Source organism: Lepidochelys kempii, chromosome 27 (assembly GCF_965140285.1).
Source record: "Lepidochelys kempii isolate rLepKem1 chromosome 27, rLepKem1.hap1, whole genome shotgun sequence".
Taxonomy (NCBI): Eukaryota; Metazoa; Chordata; order Testudines; family Cheloniidae; genus Lepidochelys; species Lepidochelys kempii.
This window is the reverse complement of record NC_136406.1, coordinates 17,142,256-17,159,321: the sequence shown is the minus strand read 5'-3', so window position 1 is coordinate 17,159,321 and position 17,066 is coordinate 17,142,256. Positions and strand designations below refer to the sequence as shown.

The 17,066-nt window shown below is 64.7% G+C and overlaps 1 protein-coding gene across 1 annotated transcript in view; it reads left to right on the top strand.

Annotated features, from left to right (window-relative positions):
* KCNH4 (potassium voltage-gated channel subfamily H member 4) overlaps positions 1-14,552 on the top strand; it is a 30,459-nt gene extending 15,907 nt beyond the window's left edge. The window contains exons 9-16 of the mRNA XM_073325838.2: positions 665-864; positions 1,250-1,499; positions 2,355-2,569; positions 7,408-7,446; positions 7,930-8,270; positions 8,913-9,019; positions 9,763-9,839; positions 11,404-14,552. Of these exons, the coding sequence (XP_073181939.1) occupies positions 665-864; positions 1,250-1,499; positions 2,355-2,569; positions 7,408-7,446; positions 7,930-8,270; positions 8,913-9,019; positions 9,763-9,839; positions 11,404-12,009 (1,835 nt within the window). The 3' untranslated portion in view covers positions 12,010-14,552. The remainder of the gene's footprint in view (positions 1-664; positions 865-1,249; positions 1,500-2,354; positions 2,570-7,407; positions 7,447-7,929; positions 8,271-8,912; positions 9,020-9,762; positions 9,840-11,403) is intronic.
* Positions 14,553-17,066: the final 2,514 nt, after the last annotated feature.

Below are 17,066 nucleotides of genomic sequence, written 5' to 3'. Positions count from 1 at the left end.
GAGGAGCAGGGTAGGGTCAGGCAAGGAGGCATGCGCCCTGTGCTGGGGAGGAGCAGGGTAGGGCCAGGCAAGGGGGCATGCGCCCTGTGCTGGGGAGGAGCAGGGTAGGGCCAGGCAAGAGGGCATGCGCCCTGTGCTGGGGAGGAGCAGGGTAGGGTCAGGCAAGGAGGCATGCGCCCTGTGCTGGGGAGGAGCAGGGTAGGGTCAGGCAAGGAGGCATGCGCCCTGTGCTGGGAGGTGAGCCAGGCAGGGACTGGCAAGGGGACACACCCCCTGTGCTGGGGGGAGCCGGTTAGGGCCAGGCAAGGAGACATGTGCCCTGTACTGGCGGGGAGCTGGGTAGACACGCCCTGCACGTCTGGTGCGGGGGGACTTAGGTGCACGCCCTGGGAGTGAGCGGGGGGTGGCAGGATCCCCAAGTGTCTGGCTGCTGAAGGGAAAGTTAACAGGGGAGGGTGTTAGAGGTGAACATGACCCCCCGCCCCCAAAAGCTGACCTTGAGCTGCCAGGGCTGGCGGGAAAGGCCCCTCGCGGGTAGGTTCCCCGCGCAGTGCAGGGCAGCTGGCAGAGAGGAGCCTCGGCCCTGGGCTGGTGCAGCCTGGGGGCCAGGCTCCCTGCCCCTGTCCGCCCGTGGCGCTGAGCCGGCGCTGGGCCCTCCCCGCAGCCCTGATGCACGCCGTGGTGTTCGGGAACGTCACGGCCATCATCCAGCGCATGTACTCCCGCCGCTCCCTCTACCACACCCGCATGAAGGACCTCAAGGACTTCATCCGCGTGCACCGCCTCCCGCAGCCGCTCAAGCAGAGGATGCTGGAGTACTTCCAGACCACCTGGTCGGTGAACAACGGCATCGATGCCAACGAGGTAGGCGGTGCCCCCGGGCCCACGCCAGGGGCTAGGTCCCTGCCACCGGGGCCGCCCGCTGAGCACAGAGCTTGGAGGGATGGAGCCAGAGGAGCTGGCTCTCCGGGTGCATGTGCTGGCTGCCGGAGCAGAGGATCAGAGCTCGGGGCCTTTTGCGTCTGGGGCCAAGGGGTCCAGGTCCCATCCCTGCTGCTGCCGAGTGCCCGATGCCGGGACGGTAACGCCGCTGGGAGCGGGCAGGGGACGCTACGTCCGTATCTCCCGTGGCCGGGGCAGCTCCTGCAGGAGGGCAGGCGCTCTGCTGTTCCCCTCCAGCACCCTGGGGAGCCGCCGGGCCAACCCTCCCCCCGCCAGCGCCCCTGACTCCCTCCCGCTGCCCCCGCAGCTGCTGCGCGACTTCCCCGATGAGCTGCGGGCCGACATCGCCATGCACCTCAACAAAGGCATCCTGCAGCTGCCGCTCTTCAAGGCGGCCAGCCGGGGCTGCCTGCGCGCCCTCTCCCTGCACATCAAGACCTCCTTCTGCGCCCCCGGCGAGTACCTGCTGCGCCAGGGTGACGCCCTGCAGGCCAACTACTTCGTCTGCTCCGGCTCCCTCGAGGTCCTGAAGGACAACATGGTGCTGGCCATCCTGGGTAAGGGGGTGCCCGGCATGTGCCAGCCCCACCCCTGCTCTCACGGGCAGCAGGGGCGAAGGGCTGACAGCCAAACAGGGGGGCCAGTGCGGCTTCTTTCCCCAGAGCCTGTGGCTGGCTTGTCAAGCCCTGTGCCTCTCTGTCCGTCCACCTGTCCGGCTGTTTCCTGGCTGCGCTGGGGGGATTCCTCCGGCAGCAAGTTTCTGAGGTGCTGGGGCCTCGCGGGGCAGTGAGAGGTGGTTGCTCCGAGGCGCCCGCCCCCCACCCTTCGCGGAGCGACCTGCTGAGAGCAGGGCCTGGCACCCTGATCACATGGCAGCAGTGGAGATGGGCATTCCCCTTGGATCCCAGATGGTGCCCGCTCCGGGAAGGGAGTTGGCAAAGCCCCACCCTTGGGTTCAGGGTCTCAGATACACCATGTGAGGGGCCAGGCAGGGCTCTGTGGCTGATCCAGATCACTGCTGGGCCAGTGGCAACCCCCAGCATAGCCACAGGCTTCTCTTGGGGCCAGTCCAGCTTGTCATGCCCCACAAAGGGCCGTCCCTGGCCAGCAAGATGCCCAGCTCCCCTGTGAGATGAACAGCAGGTCCCTGGTGCCCCCCAGCTGGGCTGGAGCAGTGGAAGCTGGGTCTCCTCCCTGGGAGGAGGCTAAGGAAGGGGACTGGAGTCAGGACTCCTGGGTTCCATTCCTGGCTACAAGGAGGCCAGGCCCTACCCCCCCACCTCTGTGCCTCAGCTTCCCATCCCTACAATGGGCCTCCCAGGAGGCGCGTGAACCCTCCGAGGCCTGGGCTATATGGGGGCCTGGCCAGGGAACCCCTAGTCCTGCTCACCCCCCTTTCCTGATGCCCACAGGCAAAGGGGACCTGATCGGAGCCGACCTGCCCGGCAAGGACCAGGTGATCAAAACCAACGCGGACGTCAAGGCGCTGACCTACTGCGACCTGCAGTACATCACCCTGCGTGGCCTGCTGGAGGTGCTAGAGCTCTACCCCGAGCACTCCAGCAAGTTCATGGCCGACATCCACCAGGACCTCACCTTCAACCTGCGGGAGGGCAGCGAGATCGAGGTGGGTGCGCGCCTGTCCCAGAGCCGCCTCTGCCTCCCTCCATCCAAGCCCCAGCACTGGGGGATGCTGGCTGTGCCCGCAGGGCCATCAGGTCTCCTTAGCCCCAGGGGGTGGGCTGGAAGGGGAGATTAGGCGAGACAGCAGCTCCCTGAGTCGCTCCTGCAGCCGGGAGGCTCGAGGAGACCAAGCGCAGGCTGGGCTCGGTGTCCTGACCCTGGGCTGTCCGGCCCTGCTGCGGGCGGGAACTCTGGCGACTGCTCTGCTCTGCACCAGTGCGAACAGCAGCGGGGCTCGTGCGCGGGGCGGAGAGCATGAAACGCTCGTGGAGAGACACGCGGACGCCCCACTGCCCCATCTTGCCTCCCTGCCACGCCGCTTGAAGATGAGCTCCGGGCCCTGGGGCTCACGGAGGGTTTCTGTAGCGGAAGTGGAGCCTGCTCCATGCCCACAGGCCCGTGGGCTCTGTCACGGAGTCCCCGGGCGATGCCCTGGAACTGCTCCCCATGAAGCCAGGCAGGACTCTGGGGAAGTCTCCTTCCTGGGAGCAGCCTGTCTGCAGGACACACAGCTCACACAGCTTCCACCTTCCTGGGTCTGACCTCGGAGCATTCAGCATCCTCTGCCCCTCCGTGCGCTTCCCACAGCGAGTCCTCCCAGGTGGGGTCCTGGGGAAGCCAGAGGGTCCTGCCCCACAACTCCGCAGTCAGATGTGACTCTCAGCCAGCCAGTAAAACAGAAGGTTATTAGACAACAGGAACATGGTCTAAACCAGAGCTTGTAGGTGCAGAGAACAGGACCCCTCAGCTGGGTCCATTTTGGGGGGCAGTGAGCCAGACAACCCCGTCTGCCCTTCACTCCAGGTCCCAGCCAGCCCCAAACTGAAACTTCCTCCAGCCCCTCCTCCTCTAGGCTTTGTCCCTTTCCCGAGCCAGGAGGTCACCTGATTCCTTTGTTCTCCAACCCTTTAGCTCTCACCTTGCAGGGGGGAAGGGCCCAGGCCATCAGTGGCCAGGAAACGGGGTGTCGGCCATTCTCTGTGTCCAGACCCCTGCACACACCTGCCCTCTAGGGCTCTGCAATGATCACACACCCTTACCCCACCACCTAGAGACTTAAGACCTGCCTAGGGGAAACTGAGGCACCCCCACACTATTCAGAAGAAACATTAAGAACAGTCCCGCTTCGTCACAGGCTCCCCTCTTTCTGCTGAGTGTGCCCCACGGGGAAAGGCCCTGAGTCACCGCGTTACCCCTGCTCCCCCCACTGCCCAAGTCTGAGTGTAAAACACACCCTGGTTTAACCGGAACCGCGGACACCAGGTCTGGCCAGAGCCCAGCGGCTTTATCTGGGCTCCCCATTTCTGCCTGCGCCCGCCCGGAGGAGGTGAGCAAATCTGCCGTAGTGCGACCTGTCAGTAGCATGCCCTGTTGCCCCGGCGTGCTAGCGAGGTCAGTGAAAGAACAGGGCATTGCAGGCACGGGTGGAGCCGTTGGGCTGGGCACTGCGGGGTACATGGCAGCACAGCGGGTGTGCAATGCTCAGGAGCGCCACACCCAGCCTCGGGGCAGCCTCTTCGGAAGCGGGGCACCAGCCCCGGATTGGCTGAGCTCCATGCTTCCACCTCCCGAGCCTGCTGTCCCGCGTGAGCTGCTCCGGCGCCATGGCAGCCTTAACGGGGCGTCACAGACAGTCCCTGGGTACATTCCTCGCTGGCCAAGGAGCTGCAGTGCCAGGCAAGAGGCCTCGCGGCCTCCGCCAGATGAAGCCTCCTCGTGGAAGGCCGAGGCAAACAGAAAATTTACGAGTCTGCCTGTCTTTGTTGGGGGTAGGGGGGAGAGACATTTGTTGGTGCCAAACTGTGAGATCAGAGCTTGGAACTCAGCCAATCCAGGAACTCTGCTGTTCCTGCCGGGGGCACCCCGAGATTGAGTTGTGCCCGGGGGGCATCTCGCTGCAGCCCAGCGCAGAGCGCGGGGGCCGGGCTGGCAGGTTTAGTCATTCCGCTGACTCCCACAGGCAGGCGGGAACGTTCTGCCTCAGAAATAGCAGCTCGTTGCTCATCCGCCCCAGAATAGTTGCCTACTTTGTATCAGCTGAAATAAAGAGCTCGGGATTTTTTACAGCGGTCTCTCCATGTAGGTCCCAGATGCGCCCTGCAAAGAATACCCACCAGACCCTGAAGAGAACCTGGTGGGAAATTTCCCTCTGGCTTCTAAATAGCTGTTAAAAAATCCACCACCAAGTCATTTATAAATTAATATATAGGTAAAAAACAATGGCCGTGTTTGCACAGGACCTACAAAAATGAAGTGTTGTGTGTGCCCTCTGCTGGTCAGCTGTCCAACCTCAGTCTCAGAGCTGTGCAGACCTTCCCTTGATAACTCCGAACAAAGGCATTAATATGCGACGGATGGGTCAAGGAGACAACAGTGGGGTCTGGAGGACGTGTAGCTGAGAGTCCAGTGTGGGGCCTGCCAGGGTCTGGTTCTGGTTCAGCAGCCCTGACCCCTCCTGAGCTGCTGCTCTAGAGGGTTCAGCCTGACATGGCAGGTGTCTTGCAAGATCCGATCTTTCCATGAGGTTTCGGCTAACCAGGGCCAGAAAGTAGCTTCCTTCCTGCTTTGGCCCTGACCCAGAGGCAGGTTCCCCTCTGGAGCACTCGGCGAGGAGGTTCTGACTCTGACCCATACAAAGAACAGGGAGAAAACAGGGACTCAGGCTGTCTGTGTTTCCAGCCTTTTAGGAAGTAAACCCCGGTTGAGACTGACAGACAAATGCCGTGAGGGACCCACCCCCTGAGGCCCCTCCCATGGCTGCGCCGCTTGGTGAGGCCACAGTCCGGCACTTACAACATCACCGTCACCGCTGTGGTGATGCCTTGTGATGTCACTTGCTCCGGATTGTGACATCAGCAAGCTGGAAGCTGGATGCGCCGATCCCCCCCGGGCAGCATCTTCCAGGCCAGCTGGGACCCAGGGGCAGGTGCCGAGTGCCGGAGCAGGGAGAGGCTGGGCCGCGCCGATACCCGCTTTCTCCCGCTGCTCCCCGCCAGCGCTCTCCTCCTCTGCTCTGCCGGCTGCGGGACGGTGCCAATTGTGATGGGTGGTTTTTGTCCACTAGGACCGGGAGCAAGACCAGCCTGTAATTGCGCATAGGCCCCTGAACAGCCGGCGGATGGTAACGTGCTTCGGTCGCTACCGACCCAGGCTGCATTCGAAGCAGTGACCTCGAGGTGAAAGGCCGTGTGTCACTCCCGACCCCTGAGCTGTTCCTCCACCCATCCCGCCGCTGTGGTCCTTTGCGTGTCAATGGTTCCCAGCCTCCCTGCTCCCCGCTCGCCCCGCCCCCCCCCAGTCTCGGCATAGGTCTGGTCAAGAACCACCCCAAAATCTCTGTGTTTCCAGAGTCCTCGCCAAACTACCGCTCTGTGGGCATGATGTGCTAGGAGCTGGCAGCGATCCAGCCCACTCACAGCGGGACCCTGTAGGGCTAGCCAGGGAACGAGGAGGGGGAGCTGGAGACAGGTCCAGAAAACCAAGGTGGTGAAGGCACCTGCTGGGTTTAGTTCATCCTGATGCAAAGCCAGCGTCAGGCCTAGGCACCACTAGGACTTGAAGCAGGATTGAGCGGCGTTGGGCCTTGTGGTTCTGGAGTGAGGGATAAGCAGTGCCTGGCCTTGTGCCGGACTCCCTGCGTGGGGCAGCTTCCCCCCCAAGTGCCCTATTTCCACTCTCAAGGGCAGGCTGTGAGGTCTCCCTCTCCCCAGGCTTTTGTCATCCCCCCACCCTCGCTCCCCTCCAGCCCCCCTCATGGCCCCGTGGAATCTGGCCTTGAGGAGCTGGTAAAATATACCCTGGTGGTAAAATCCACAAGCCTGAGGCCTCAGCTTGGGCATGGCTCCGTCTCTTCCAGCCTCACCCTGCTGCTCCCAGCCTCCAGCTGACCTCCTGCCGGGGGCATCTTTTGGGCAATTCTGCCCTCTCAGCAGACACTCGTTTGGACGCTGGCTCAAGCCCCCGATGCCCCTGGGAAGTGGAGAGCCATTCCCAATCTGGGGTGAAGATGCAGGAAACAGGGCAGCCATTCTCTGCGATGGGAGCAGAGCAGCCCTAGGTCTGAAGCCCAGGCTGCGGAAGTGAAAGATTTTCCCTGGACACCAAGCGGGATGGTTGGAGATGGCACGTATTTCCGCGGGGCCCATCCGTGGCAGCACCCGAGTGCCGGGAGATCTGGAGCTGTGGGGCGCGAGAGGAGAACCTTCCCTGTTCGCTGCGGCACTGGCCCAAGGCTGAGCATCAGGTGGTCGCTGGTCCCTACATCCAGCTTGAATCACGGAGATCCCCTCATCATCTCCTTGGACAAGCCACTTCCATCAGGCCAGGGCTCCCTCTCCTCAGGCTCTGCCAGTGACCCAGGCCACGTGCTGTTTGCGGTCGTGCCCACCACGTGCCAGCTGCCTTCCAGACCCTTAGGGACTGTCCCTGCCGACAGCGGCCGGGGCAGGGGATCACAGGCGGTGGTGTACATACGGGTCAGGTACAGAGCAGCGAGATTCCACACAGGCGGCGGGGCAGAGGTGGGCGTTGACACAGAGACACGGTGCCTGGAGGGCTGTCCCAGTGCTGGTGGGGAAACCTCTTCCTGCCTCTCCTGTCCGGAGCCAGGAGGATCCCCAGCGCCGTGTCCCCATGTGCGCGTTTGCTCAGGTGTCCTCCTCTGCCAACCCAGCAGCAGGTTGCTAATCGGAGCTGGCCATGGCTGGCCGGTACCCAGTGGGTGTTGGTCTGAATGGAGTTTGCTGGGCGGCACTAACGAGCCTTTCTCTGCTTCGTTTCCAGGGGCTCATGCGATTTCCCAGATCCCCTCTGTTATCCCAGGTAGGTTGGGTTTGTGCCAGGCTGGGTTGGCAGCTGCTCGCACCCCCTGAGTTCCGTATTATTGCCAGGGGCTCATTTGAACCCAAACGCAACATGCGGGTGAAGTGGCCGCTCACCAGAGTGACTCCCTCGCTCTCAGGGCCTTTCCGAGCAGGACGCTCCCATGCCCCTGGGCTGGGCAGCGGTGGGGACGGAGACGCGGCAGCTCCTCCTGGCTCAGCCTGCAGGCGGATTGAGCTGAACCACTGAGCTCAGGGCTTAACGCCAGCTTCGGGAGCTGAGTGCAGAGGGGCTGGCTGCAGTCACACCGCGATGCCAAGTCCCTGAGGGGCCCTTCTTCTCCCTGCCCCACTGGCCTGGCTGAGCGATGCCAGGAGGGCATTTCCCCAGGGGATTGTCCTGCCCTTCAAGCTAGCGCCAGGTGCAGCAGCCCTGGGGCGAGTCTCCTCGCCTCGTCACCCAGCTTCCTCCCTCTGCCCGCAGCCTCGCCCGGAGAACAGCGCCAGCCCCGAGAAGCCCCTACACTCCATCCTGGAGGACGAGGAGGGGCTCCACCCTTCGCCCACCCGCCGGACCCACCGCAAGCTGCTGCTGCCCACCCTGCAGAGCCCCGTGCGGTGTGGCTCCCTCAGCAGCCTGCTGGGCGACGAGCTGCGCCAGTTCTCGGCTCTGCGCCGCACCTGCCGCTCCCCCGCCCGCTGCAGCCAGGGCAGGAGCCCCTCGCCACGGTGTCTGAGAGACGGCGAGAGCAGCAATGGCCGCAAGCCAGCCAAGCTCCTCATCCCCTCCCTGCACACCGCCGGCCCCCCGGAGCTGAGCCCCAGGTAAGGACTGGCAGCACCACGTTCTTGGGACCCTGCAGCCGTGGGGCAACCCACCAAACCGGTGTGTGAAGGTTTGCACGCCTGCCTCGGCTGCACACATCTGAGTGCATCGCCGTGTGCTTGCATGCCTGTGCACGTTGGCAGGGGTGAACTCATTAGTATGCCCCACGTCCCTGGGACCATTCTCTCCCCCCATGCCATGCCATGCGCCCACACCCCTCCCCTTGAGCCGGCCCCACCTGTCCTGGCCTCTCCTGGTACTGCCAGCATGGCGGGTGGGCGGTTAGTGCCATGGGGTGGGGACAGGATGGGCCCATGGAGTCATCTACCTGGATCAGGGCTGAGACCCACTTGCTCATTTCACCTCAGGCACCCGGTGGCAACAGCTGCCATGCTCAGCTGGCCACGGTGAAATCATTGGGAGTTGCCCCATATGAGCCAGCGAGCCCGGGGTAAGAGGGTCTGTAGCCCAGACTCAGTCCCTCCAGGCTGCCCAGACCCCATGCCCCAGTCGGGTTCTGCCTGGCAGTGCTTGAATTTCCACCCGTGCCCAAGAGGCTTTAGGGAGGCAAAGGGGCCGGTTAGCGATGCCCAGCGGCGCTGTGCCAGCCGATCATGCCAGTAGGATGAACCCCCCCGTAGGGTCGTTGATGGGATCGAGGATGATGGCAGGACGTCGGAGAGGCAAACCTTCCATTTCAACGTGGAGCCGCCTCTGCAGAGTTCGGTCGCAGACTCGCTGACTTCCGGTAACTGCCTGCTGCCCCGGGGCTGTCCCGGCTCTGGGCCAGACGGCGCTGGGGCTCGGAGGCACGCTCTGTCCCGGGGAGAATGGCTTGACATGAGTAAGCGGCTGTTTCCTCTGGGCCTGGGGCACTGCCTGCCCCAGGGTTTGGAGGGGAGCGGGTTTGCCAGGCTGGAGCACAGCGCAGGCGGTCAGGACTCCTGAGTCCTATCCCTAGCTCTGACTCACCGTGCGCCCTCAGGCACGTTACTCATCCTGGCCGGCCCCTGGGGGGATGGGGCGGGTGAAGCCACTCATGCTGGTTCGGTCCCTGTAGCCCCCTGGCTGGCAGGTGCTCTGGAGGCAAAGCCAAGCGCACCGCGTTGGGATGAGCAGCGGCTAGTTCAGATGCTGGCGGAAAAGCTCCAACTCCTGCCAGCCTGGCCTGAACAGCCTGGGGGGAGCGGGGGGCTGCGCAGCAGGGGCTGGAGTAGCTGGTCCCCCCGCCCCACTCCGCCCAGCCAGAAGCTCCCCTGTTTCTGAGCGTTCAGGGCTTGGGCCCGGAATAAGGCCTGGCGGGAGCGGGGTTGTGTCCGAAGGGGTCGACCGGTCCCAATGCTGGGACAGGCGAATGGATGCGGGGCTCGCTCGGGGAGGCTTTGCCCCCGGCCTGTTGTCCTGGCACGGCCGCGAGTCACAGCGGGCTGGGGTCAAAGGCCCATGGGGGCGCGCTGCCCTCCCCTGAGATCCGTCTGCGGTTCCTTGCAGGGACGGATGAGGCCAGCCCAGCCTTAGGCGCCGAAGCGGAGGAGATCAAGCAGAACGTCTGCAGACTGAACCAAGAGGTACAGCCTGGAGCCCCTGCGGCCGGGGCTGGGGGGCAGAGGTGGGCGCTGCAGGGCTGGCTGTCCTGGGGTTCGCATCCGCCTGGACCCACCGGCACCAACCGACCCGGTTTGCCCACTCCGGAGCGGGGCTCATTGCACGCTGCTGCCTGGGGCATTCTGCAGGAGGTGAAGTGACCCCAGCTGTTGGCAGCTCCCCACCCCCAGCGCTGAGCCCGCTCCGGATCGGGCAGCCCTCGCTGCTTGGCGGCTCTGCCCTGACTCAGGCGATCGGGTTTCAAATGAGCACAGGCTCCCTTTGTAACGATTTCATAGCAACAAACGCAGCTCCAGGAGCAGCCCTTCCCCCTCTGTGCCCTGCTCCCACCTCCCCCTGGGCTGCATGCTTGAGGGTAGGGTATGCTACTCTTGGGGGCACCCCCTCAGGGGCAGCAGGCAGGGTCTCTGTAGCCTTCTGCCCCCCATACTGGGGGCAGCTCCTGAGCGAGGCAGCTTGCTCGGTGCAGCCTGGGGGAGCAGCATGCTGGCTTTGTCCTATCCAGACTGCTGTAGGGACAGAAATGTTTCCTGGCGTAAGCTAGAGCAGCCTCAGGGTGGCTTAATGTCAGGGTCGTGCTAGGGCTCGAGAATGCCCGTAACCAGCCTTGATGTCGGCATCAGATCCTGTGCTCTGCATCCCCGAGGGAGGTCCTTGCATTATGTCCCCCGTGGCCAAGGCGCTCAGTGGCCAGTGTGGAAGCTCACAGACTAGCCCAGTAAAACCAGCGGGGCCAGGTTGCGGGACAGCGCGTCCCCTCTGAGGCTGAGCAGCGTGCTGGGGCTGCTGCTGGGCCCTGGCCCTCTGGGCTTTCCTCTGCTTTGCAGCCAGTGCTCATGATAAACAGCGGCCGCCAGAAGAGACAGGACTGGTACCCTGGGCTGCTGGGTGAGCACTGAGCAGCCCGGATCCAGCAGGAGGTTAAACTGGCCAGCCCGGCAGAGAAGTAACAGCAGTGGCCACTAGCCATTTGTTTTCTATAGGACCTACAATGACAAAAGGTCTCTTGCTTGCTCTGCTTATTTTTCCTGTCAAACAGCAGCAGCAGGAAACAAGCCACTTCCCTGGGGTGCGTTGCCAATGGGGCTGGTGAACAAAACACAGGGTAATAGGCCCAGTGGGCACGTCGGGGCACGTGTCCCGCGCGGTCCGAGGTCAGGGTACATGGATGCATGCGGTCAAAGAGCCCCAAGAGGCTGTCCTGGGGCTGCAGGCAGGCGCTAAATAGGCTGCTGCCTCTGGGTGGGCGTCATAGCAACACTGAGACGTCACCCACCGCCAGCCCCGTCCTGATCCACACTCCGCTGGCTGCAGATCCCGGAGCAGCCGGATCCAAAGGGGCATCCCTGCCCCATGCTCCCAGAACCCTTTGCTTCTCCTTTGGAAGTGGGGCGACAGCCAGCATGAAGCGTTGCCCGGCCATGCTTGGTACCAGTGCGGGGCGCTGCTGAGCTGGGGGCCAGGGGAGTGGTGGGGAGGGCGCAGGGCGCTGTCCCCTCGCTCGGCACGGTTTTTGTCTCTTTCCAGATCAACAACCTCAACCAGGAAGTTTCCCACCTCAGCCGGGAGCTGCAGCACACGATGTACCTGCTCCAGAGCCCGCTGCCGTGCGCCCCAGCCTTGGCCTGCCCCTACGGCCTCCCCGTGCTCTCCTCCCAGCCCCCGAAAGCCAGCAGCGGGAGCGAGCCGCCATCCAGACTGCCCCCGGGGCCGGTGCCACCCCTTCTGCCCTCGGCTCACGCCTCCGCCTCAGGGCTGCCGTCACCATCGCCGGGGGACGCTGGAGTTTCTCCCGGCGCCACCTCTGCCAAGGCCCCTGGCTCCCGGAGCGCGCCCCCAGCCAGCCCGCGGGAGCCGGAGGGGCTCCACGCTCCCAGAGACTCATCCCGCGCGCCTTCCAGCCGTTACCGCCTGCCCCGGGCGGACATGGACGGGGCCCACCTCCCACCGACACAAGCTGCCCCGCTCAGCGGTCAGACTCCCAGGCTTCCCCACTCGCTCGCAGGCTCCCGGGTCCTGTGCCCTCTGCCCTCGTCCCCTGCCGGCCCCAGCCCGGCCTTCCCCAACTGCTCCGCTCAGAGCCACCCCCCGCCACCCCTCCGCTGCCGATCAGACTTGGAAAACTTCCACTGACGCCCCCCCGCCGCCTGTCCCACGCGCCCTCCATGCGTGGCTCAGCCCGGGAGCTGCAGCGAGCCCAGCGGATGGAGCGCCCTGGGGGGGCCTCGCCAGCGGTGTCCGGTGATGTCGTTGGGATGATGGCCCCATTTCTGCCAGCGTCAATTTCCCTTCTGGCTGCAGGTGTAATTGCAAGAGTTGGGGGCCAGGCGGGGGATGGATGAGAGCCCCCCTCCCCCCGGCTCTTCCAGGGCACTTTCCGCCCCAGCTGTGACCCACCACCTGCTCACGGCTCTGCGGAGCTGGTGCGTTTTCTACAAAATGATGGGTTTTTTTGTGACGAGGGATTTATTCTGAGAGCCTTAGAACTCCTAGGAGGACCCTAAGCACAAGCCTGTCCTCTGCCCCCCGGACCAGCCCCACGGGCGCCCTGCAGGCCTGGGGTGCCCCACCGAGCCAGGTACCCCTCTGCTCCCCCTCTCTGCTCGATACGCCACTCTCTCCGCAGCCTTCCGCTCCCATCTTCAGTACGTATTTGCCTGAATTGAACAGGGTCAGGGCCCTGCTGAGGGGGTGGGGGCTGTGCTGGCGGCCCAGTGGGGCTGGGCTGCGACGGTTCGGGTGTAGTTTACAGAGGGAACAGCCTGCGTGAAATGCACAATGCTGGAGAACAGCCGGGCTGCTTCCAGGGCCGCTTGGAAACCAGGCCCGGCAGGGCCGGACCAGCTCTTGCTGACCCCACCGGGGAGGTAGTTTGCAGGATTGGACTGTGCAGCCCCGGGGCCAGTCCTGTCATCTCTCCCCGCCAGGCCGATTCCGGGCCGCTTTGTGTTCCGGAGGCTCAGGGCTCAGCTTCGAGGCGTTGCAAGGTGGGGGTTCAGACTGCGTATGGGACGCTCCTTACGGACGTAGCTGGGGGACGGGCAGGTTGTGCCCGTTTGGGGAGTCTGTCAGCAACTCCCCTGGAGCTGGGGGTCACATCCACCTGCTACACAACCCTCTCCCTCCGCCCAGGCTGCGGCTCCCCACAACTGCATGTCCCAGCATGCAAGTGTAGCCCACTGCTCAGTGCGTTCTAGGTCCCCCCCACCCCGTGTGCTAGATCCGTGTCGCCCCGCTGCGTGAGCCGTCAGCGTCCTCTGTGTGACGTCTGTTCCGACACAGCCCTGCCCGGCCGCCCTGGCTCCTGCGTGTTCTCTGCGCTGGCCGAGGCCTCTCGTCCGGGGGCGCGTGCAGCCATCCCCGAACCAGCCGCCAGAGGCTGCAGGCCGCGCGGGGCCATGGCTGGCTCTGCAATGGATTTCGACACCCCTAGGCTGTTGCCACCCCGTGCCCGTGAGCCCACATGGTGGCAGGTCCCGGCCTCCTCCCCACTCACAGGACCTCACTGCCACAAAAGGCCAGTGTCTCCTGCTCCTCTGTGCGAAGGAGTGAGGGGCAGCGGGAGGCCGGATGAGCCCAGCTCCAGGGAGCTGGGGGTGGGTGCGGGGGCCTTAGTGCTCAGGTTTAGGAGGGCAGGGGAAGCCCCTTTGCCCAGGTGGGAATTCCCCATAAAGCCCCCGAGGGAGGCACCGACGTGGGGTTAAAAGTGCCTGGGCCCCTGGCATGAACGGGATAAACTCAGGCCAGGTTGGAGGCCAGTTTCTGCATCGCTCCTGGGGGGCTCTGGCCAGGGAAAGGGAGCGAGGGCGGGTGGAAGGCAGCAGCACGGGATATGGGGGTGCAGCGAAACACCGGGTGGTGCCAAGCCAGCGTGGTGCTGCCTCTCCCCACCAGGAATCCCGGGGCAGGCATGGCTGACCTGCCCGCAGGGCACACAGGGCTGGGTCTGGGAGCCCATGCAGCATGGTCGGGGCTGAACTGGGCACGAAGGGGGCCATGGCCTGACAGGAGCTTTGCCATTGCCCCGCTGGGAGCAGAAGGACCAGGCAGACCAGACCCAGCCTGCGCGGCCCCCTGACCCTGGCCCCTTGCTGCCCAGACATCATTTGGCCACATCTGTGCCCAGCTGCCTGTTCCCACTGCCCCGGGCGCAGGGCCTGGCGGGGTCACTGTGCAGCCTTTGTGGGTGGGGGACTCCTCTGGGCCTGCAGCCCCAGCTCTGCAAACCAGGGGGGCGGGTTGAAGCCTTTTGATACTTTTTTCCCCAAAGATTTTTTTAAGACTTTTTTATTTCCTGGTGGGATTTTTCTCCCCCACCCGGATGACACGGACGGGCAGCTCTGGGCCAGCACCAGGGAAGCCGGCCCCAGCTCCGGGCAGGCAGGCAGGCAGGGCTGGTGCTGCCGGCTCTGTGGCTGGGGGCCGGCGGTGACTCAGCCCCATGCGGTGAGTTGGGGGCGTCTCAGGCCCGTTCTCAGGGCGCCAAGGTGGTCACGCACTGAAGCACCAGCCCCCCCCCCCTGCCCCAGGCTCCCCTCCCCTGACTCCTCTCCCCCTCCCGCTCCCCCAGGCTCCCCCCTGGCCCGGCTGCCACCAGCGTGCACCCCCACTGCCCAGCCACCACCTCCATGGTGCTGCGAAGACATACCCTGTAATAAAAGCTCTATTTTTCCAGCTGCTGGCTCTGGGTGGTCCCGTCCCTGCTGCGGGGGCGGGGAGGGGGCAGGGTTGTGGTACTGTCCAGGGCTGGAGCAGAAGGGGTTGGAGAGAAATGGGAAGGGGGCCTCCATGGCTCACTTTGGTTCCCCGGAGCCCCTCGCTGCAAGGCCCCGTTTGTTCCAGCTCCCAGACTCCTGGGTGCCCCTGTCCCCGGAACAGGCTGGCTCCACCTGTGTGGAGCCCTCCAGCGACGCTAGCTGGGATCCCCAGGGACCAGTTCAGGGCTCGCCACCCCCACACCCGCTAGCCATCACAGCCACCCGGGAGGGGCTGCCAGAGCAGGGGTCCGGGGCCTTACCCCAGGCCCTTTGGAGCTGCAGCTGGGCCCCCTGGGCAGGCATTCGCACTTGAAGGCGTTGGTCGAGCAAAGTGCTCTCACCTAGGCAGCTGTTCCTGGAAGCTGCCCTCCTCCAGACGCCTCCCCCCAGCACCAGCTGCCCCAGAAGAATATTTAAAAATAAATACTAAATAATGCAGAGATTAAAGGAAACAATGGAGAGGCGAAGGGCTTCACGCTGCCAGGGGCACGCATGGGCGCGGTGCCCCCAGGGCGCAGCCGGCAGCTTCTCCAGCCAGATGTGGGGGAGGCTGCATTGTGGGGGAGCTGGCTGCTCCGAAGCAGGAGAGGGGCCAAGGTCGTTCCGGGGCTGGGGGATTGGCTTCCCTCCTCCACATCCCACGTGGCTCGGATTCAGAGGGAGCGGTGCAGTGGCCTCCCGGTCTCCCGCCCGCCACCCCTGCTGGCCCTTCGTCTGCCAGGACCCAGACGGGCCAGCTGAACTCTCCCCTATCTCTGCTGCTGCCTGGTGGGTGTGTGCAAACAGTGGGTCTTGCACAACGGCTGCTTCAGGCTCCAGGCCACGCAGCCCCAGGGCCCTGTCGCTGCCTGAGTCCCGCCCTCACCGGCTTGCCTGAGCGCCAGGACCAGCCAAAAGCCCCTGTGCTCAGTGGTGCCGTGCCATCCAGCTGCCCAGTCTAGCCAGGCAGGGGGACCGCCCTGCCGGGAAGGGGGCAGTTAACTGTTGGCTCCTTTTCCTGCCAGGCCTGCCCAGCTCTTGGGCACCAGGACCCCACCGGTCCTTGCCCGCTGGGGCTGGGGCGACTGGCGCTCGGCCATTGACAGTTGGGCCACACCCGGTTTGCTGGCCTAGAGGGGAGCGCACCCCCGCTGAGCAGCCCACCCTGCTCTCTCGCACTGCGTGGGGGCAGCGGTTTTAATGCTGACCTGCAGCACCCCCTGGTGACTAGCGCCCCCCCGCAGCTCTCTGCTCCGTGGAGCTCGCCCAGCCCTGCTCAGCGACTGGGGGGTCCCGTACTGAGCTCCACGGCCCTGCCTTGGCTCTGGCAGCTCGGTTCGTCGCGGGTTCTCTGCCCACCCTGCCCCAGCCAGACTCTCGGGCCCCAGAGAGGAGGGCAGGGCTGTGCAAATCTCCCTCGGCCCAGGGCTGGCGCCAGCAGGTCCCAGGTCTCTGCTAGCAACAAACAACACGCGCAGCCTCACTGCTGGCAACGCGGCACCTACCCTCGAGTCAGCAGGGGCTGGCAGAGGGGCTGCCATGTGGCTGCAGGCTGCCTGGCCAAGCCAAAGGGAGGGGGCAGGTCACTGATCCCATCCTCCGACCCAGCCAGTCCCTGTGGCCCACTACCCCCGTGCATCCATTGCTCCTTGTGCTTTCTGAGCTGCGGGCTGGACCCTGCACTGGGCTGAGCCACAGAAATGCCACAACAGCTCCCCAGAGCCCCCAGGACCCGTCGCCCAGCCCGGAGCACCCACACGGACCCTGCAGCGAGGTGGGCTGTTAAATTCTCTCTTCCTGTAATGCCAGGCCCCTGCCCTAGCAACCTGTCGGGCCCTGGGCACCTCCAGCTGCCGGTTCCACCCTTCCCCGGGAGGCGTGTTGAGCCCCAGAGCCTGCACAAGGCTGCACTCTGCTCTCCCAGCCATGAGGCACTGCTGCAGAAGAGACTGGGGCTGTTCTCCGGGATAGCGCCCCCACTCCTGGGGCTGTGGGGAGTCCCCCTCCGCCAGGGATGTTCACCTCGCATTTCTCCAGCCCCTTTCTCTCCCATGTTCATTGGCTGCTCTCTGCTCACAGGATCCCCTTCGCCCACCGCTGAAATGCAGCCGCGGCTGGGGAGGCTGCATTACGTGCCCTGTATGCATCAGCAGCAGTGTCTGAACCCGGGGCCTGCAGCTGCACTGCACAGCCCTCTCGTGGGAGCCAGGCTCCAGAGGGGGAGACAGCCCCGCCGGCACCCAGCCGGGGTGGACGGGGCAGAACTATCTCCTAAGCATGGAGCAGCAGCCTGGGTTGGCAGAGGGGCAGGGCTGCGTCCTGCCAGCACCCTGGGGCTGAATCGTGTGTCGCTGGGTTGCCTGGCACCGCTTGGGTTGGTGGCAGGACTTGGGCAGAGTTTGCCTCCTTCCGTGGCCGGGTAAGGGGAAAGGGGAACACCCGGGGTGTCTGGAA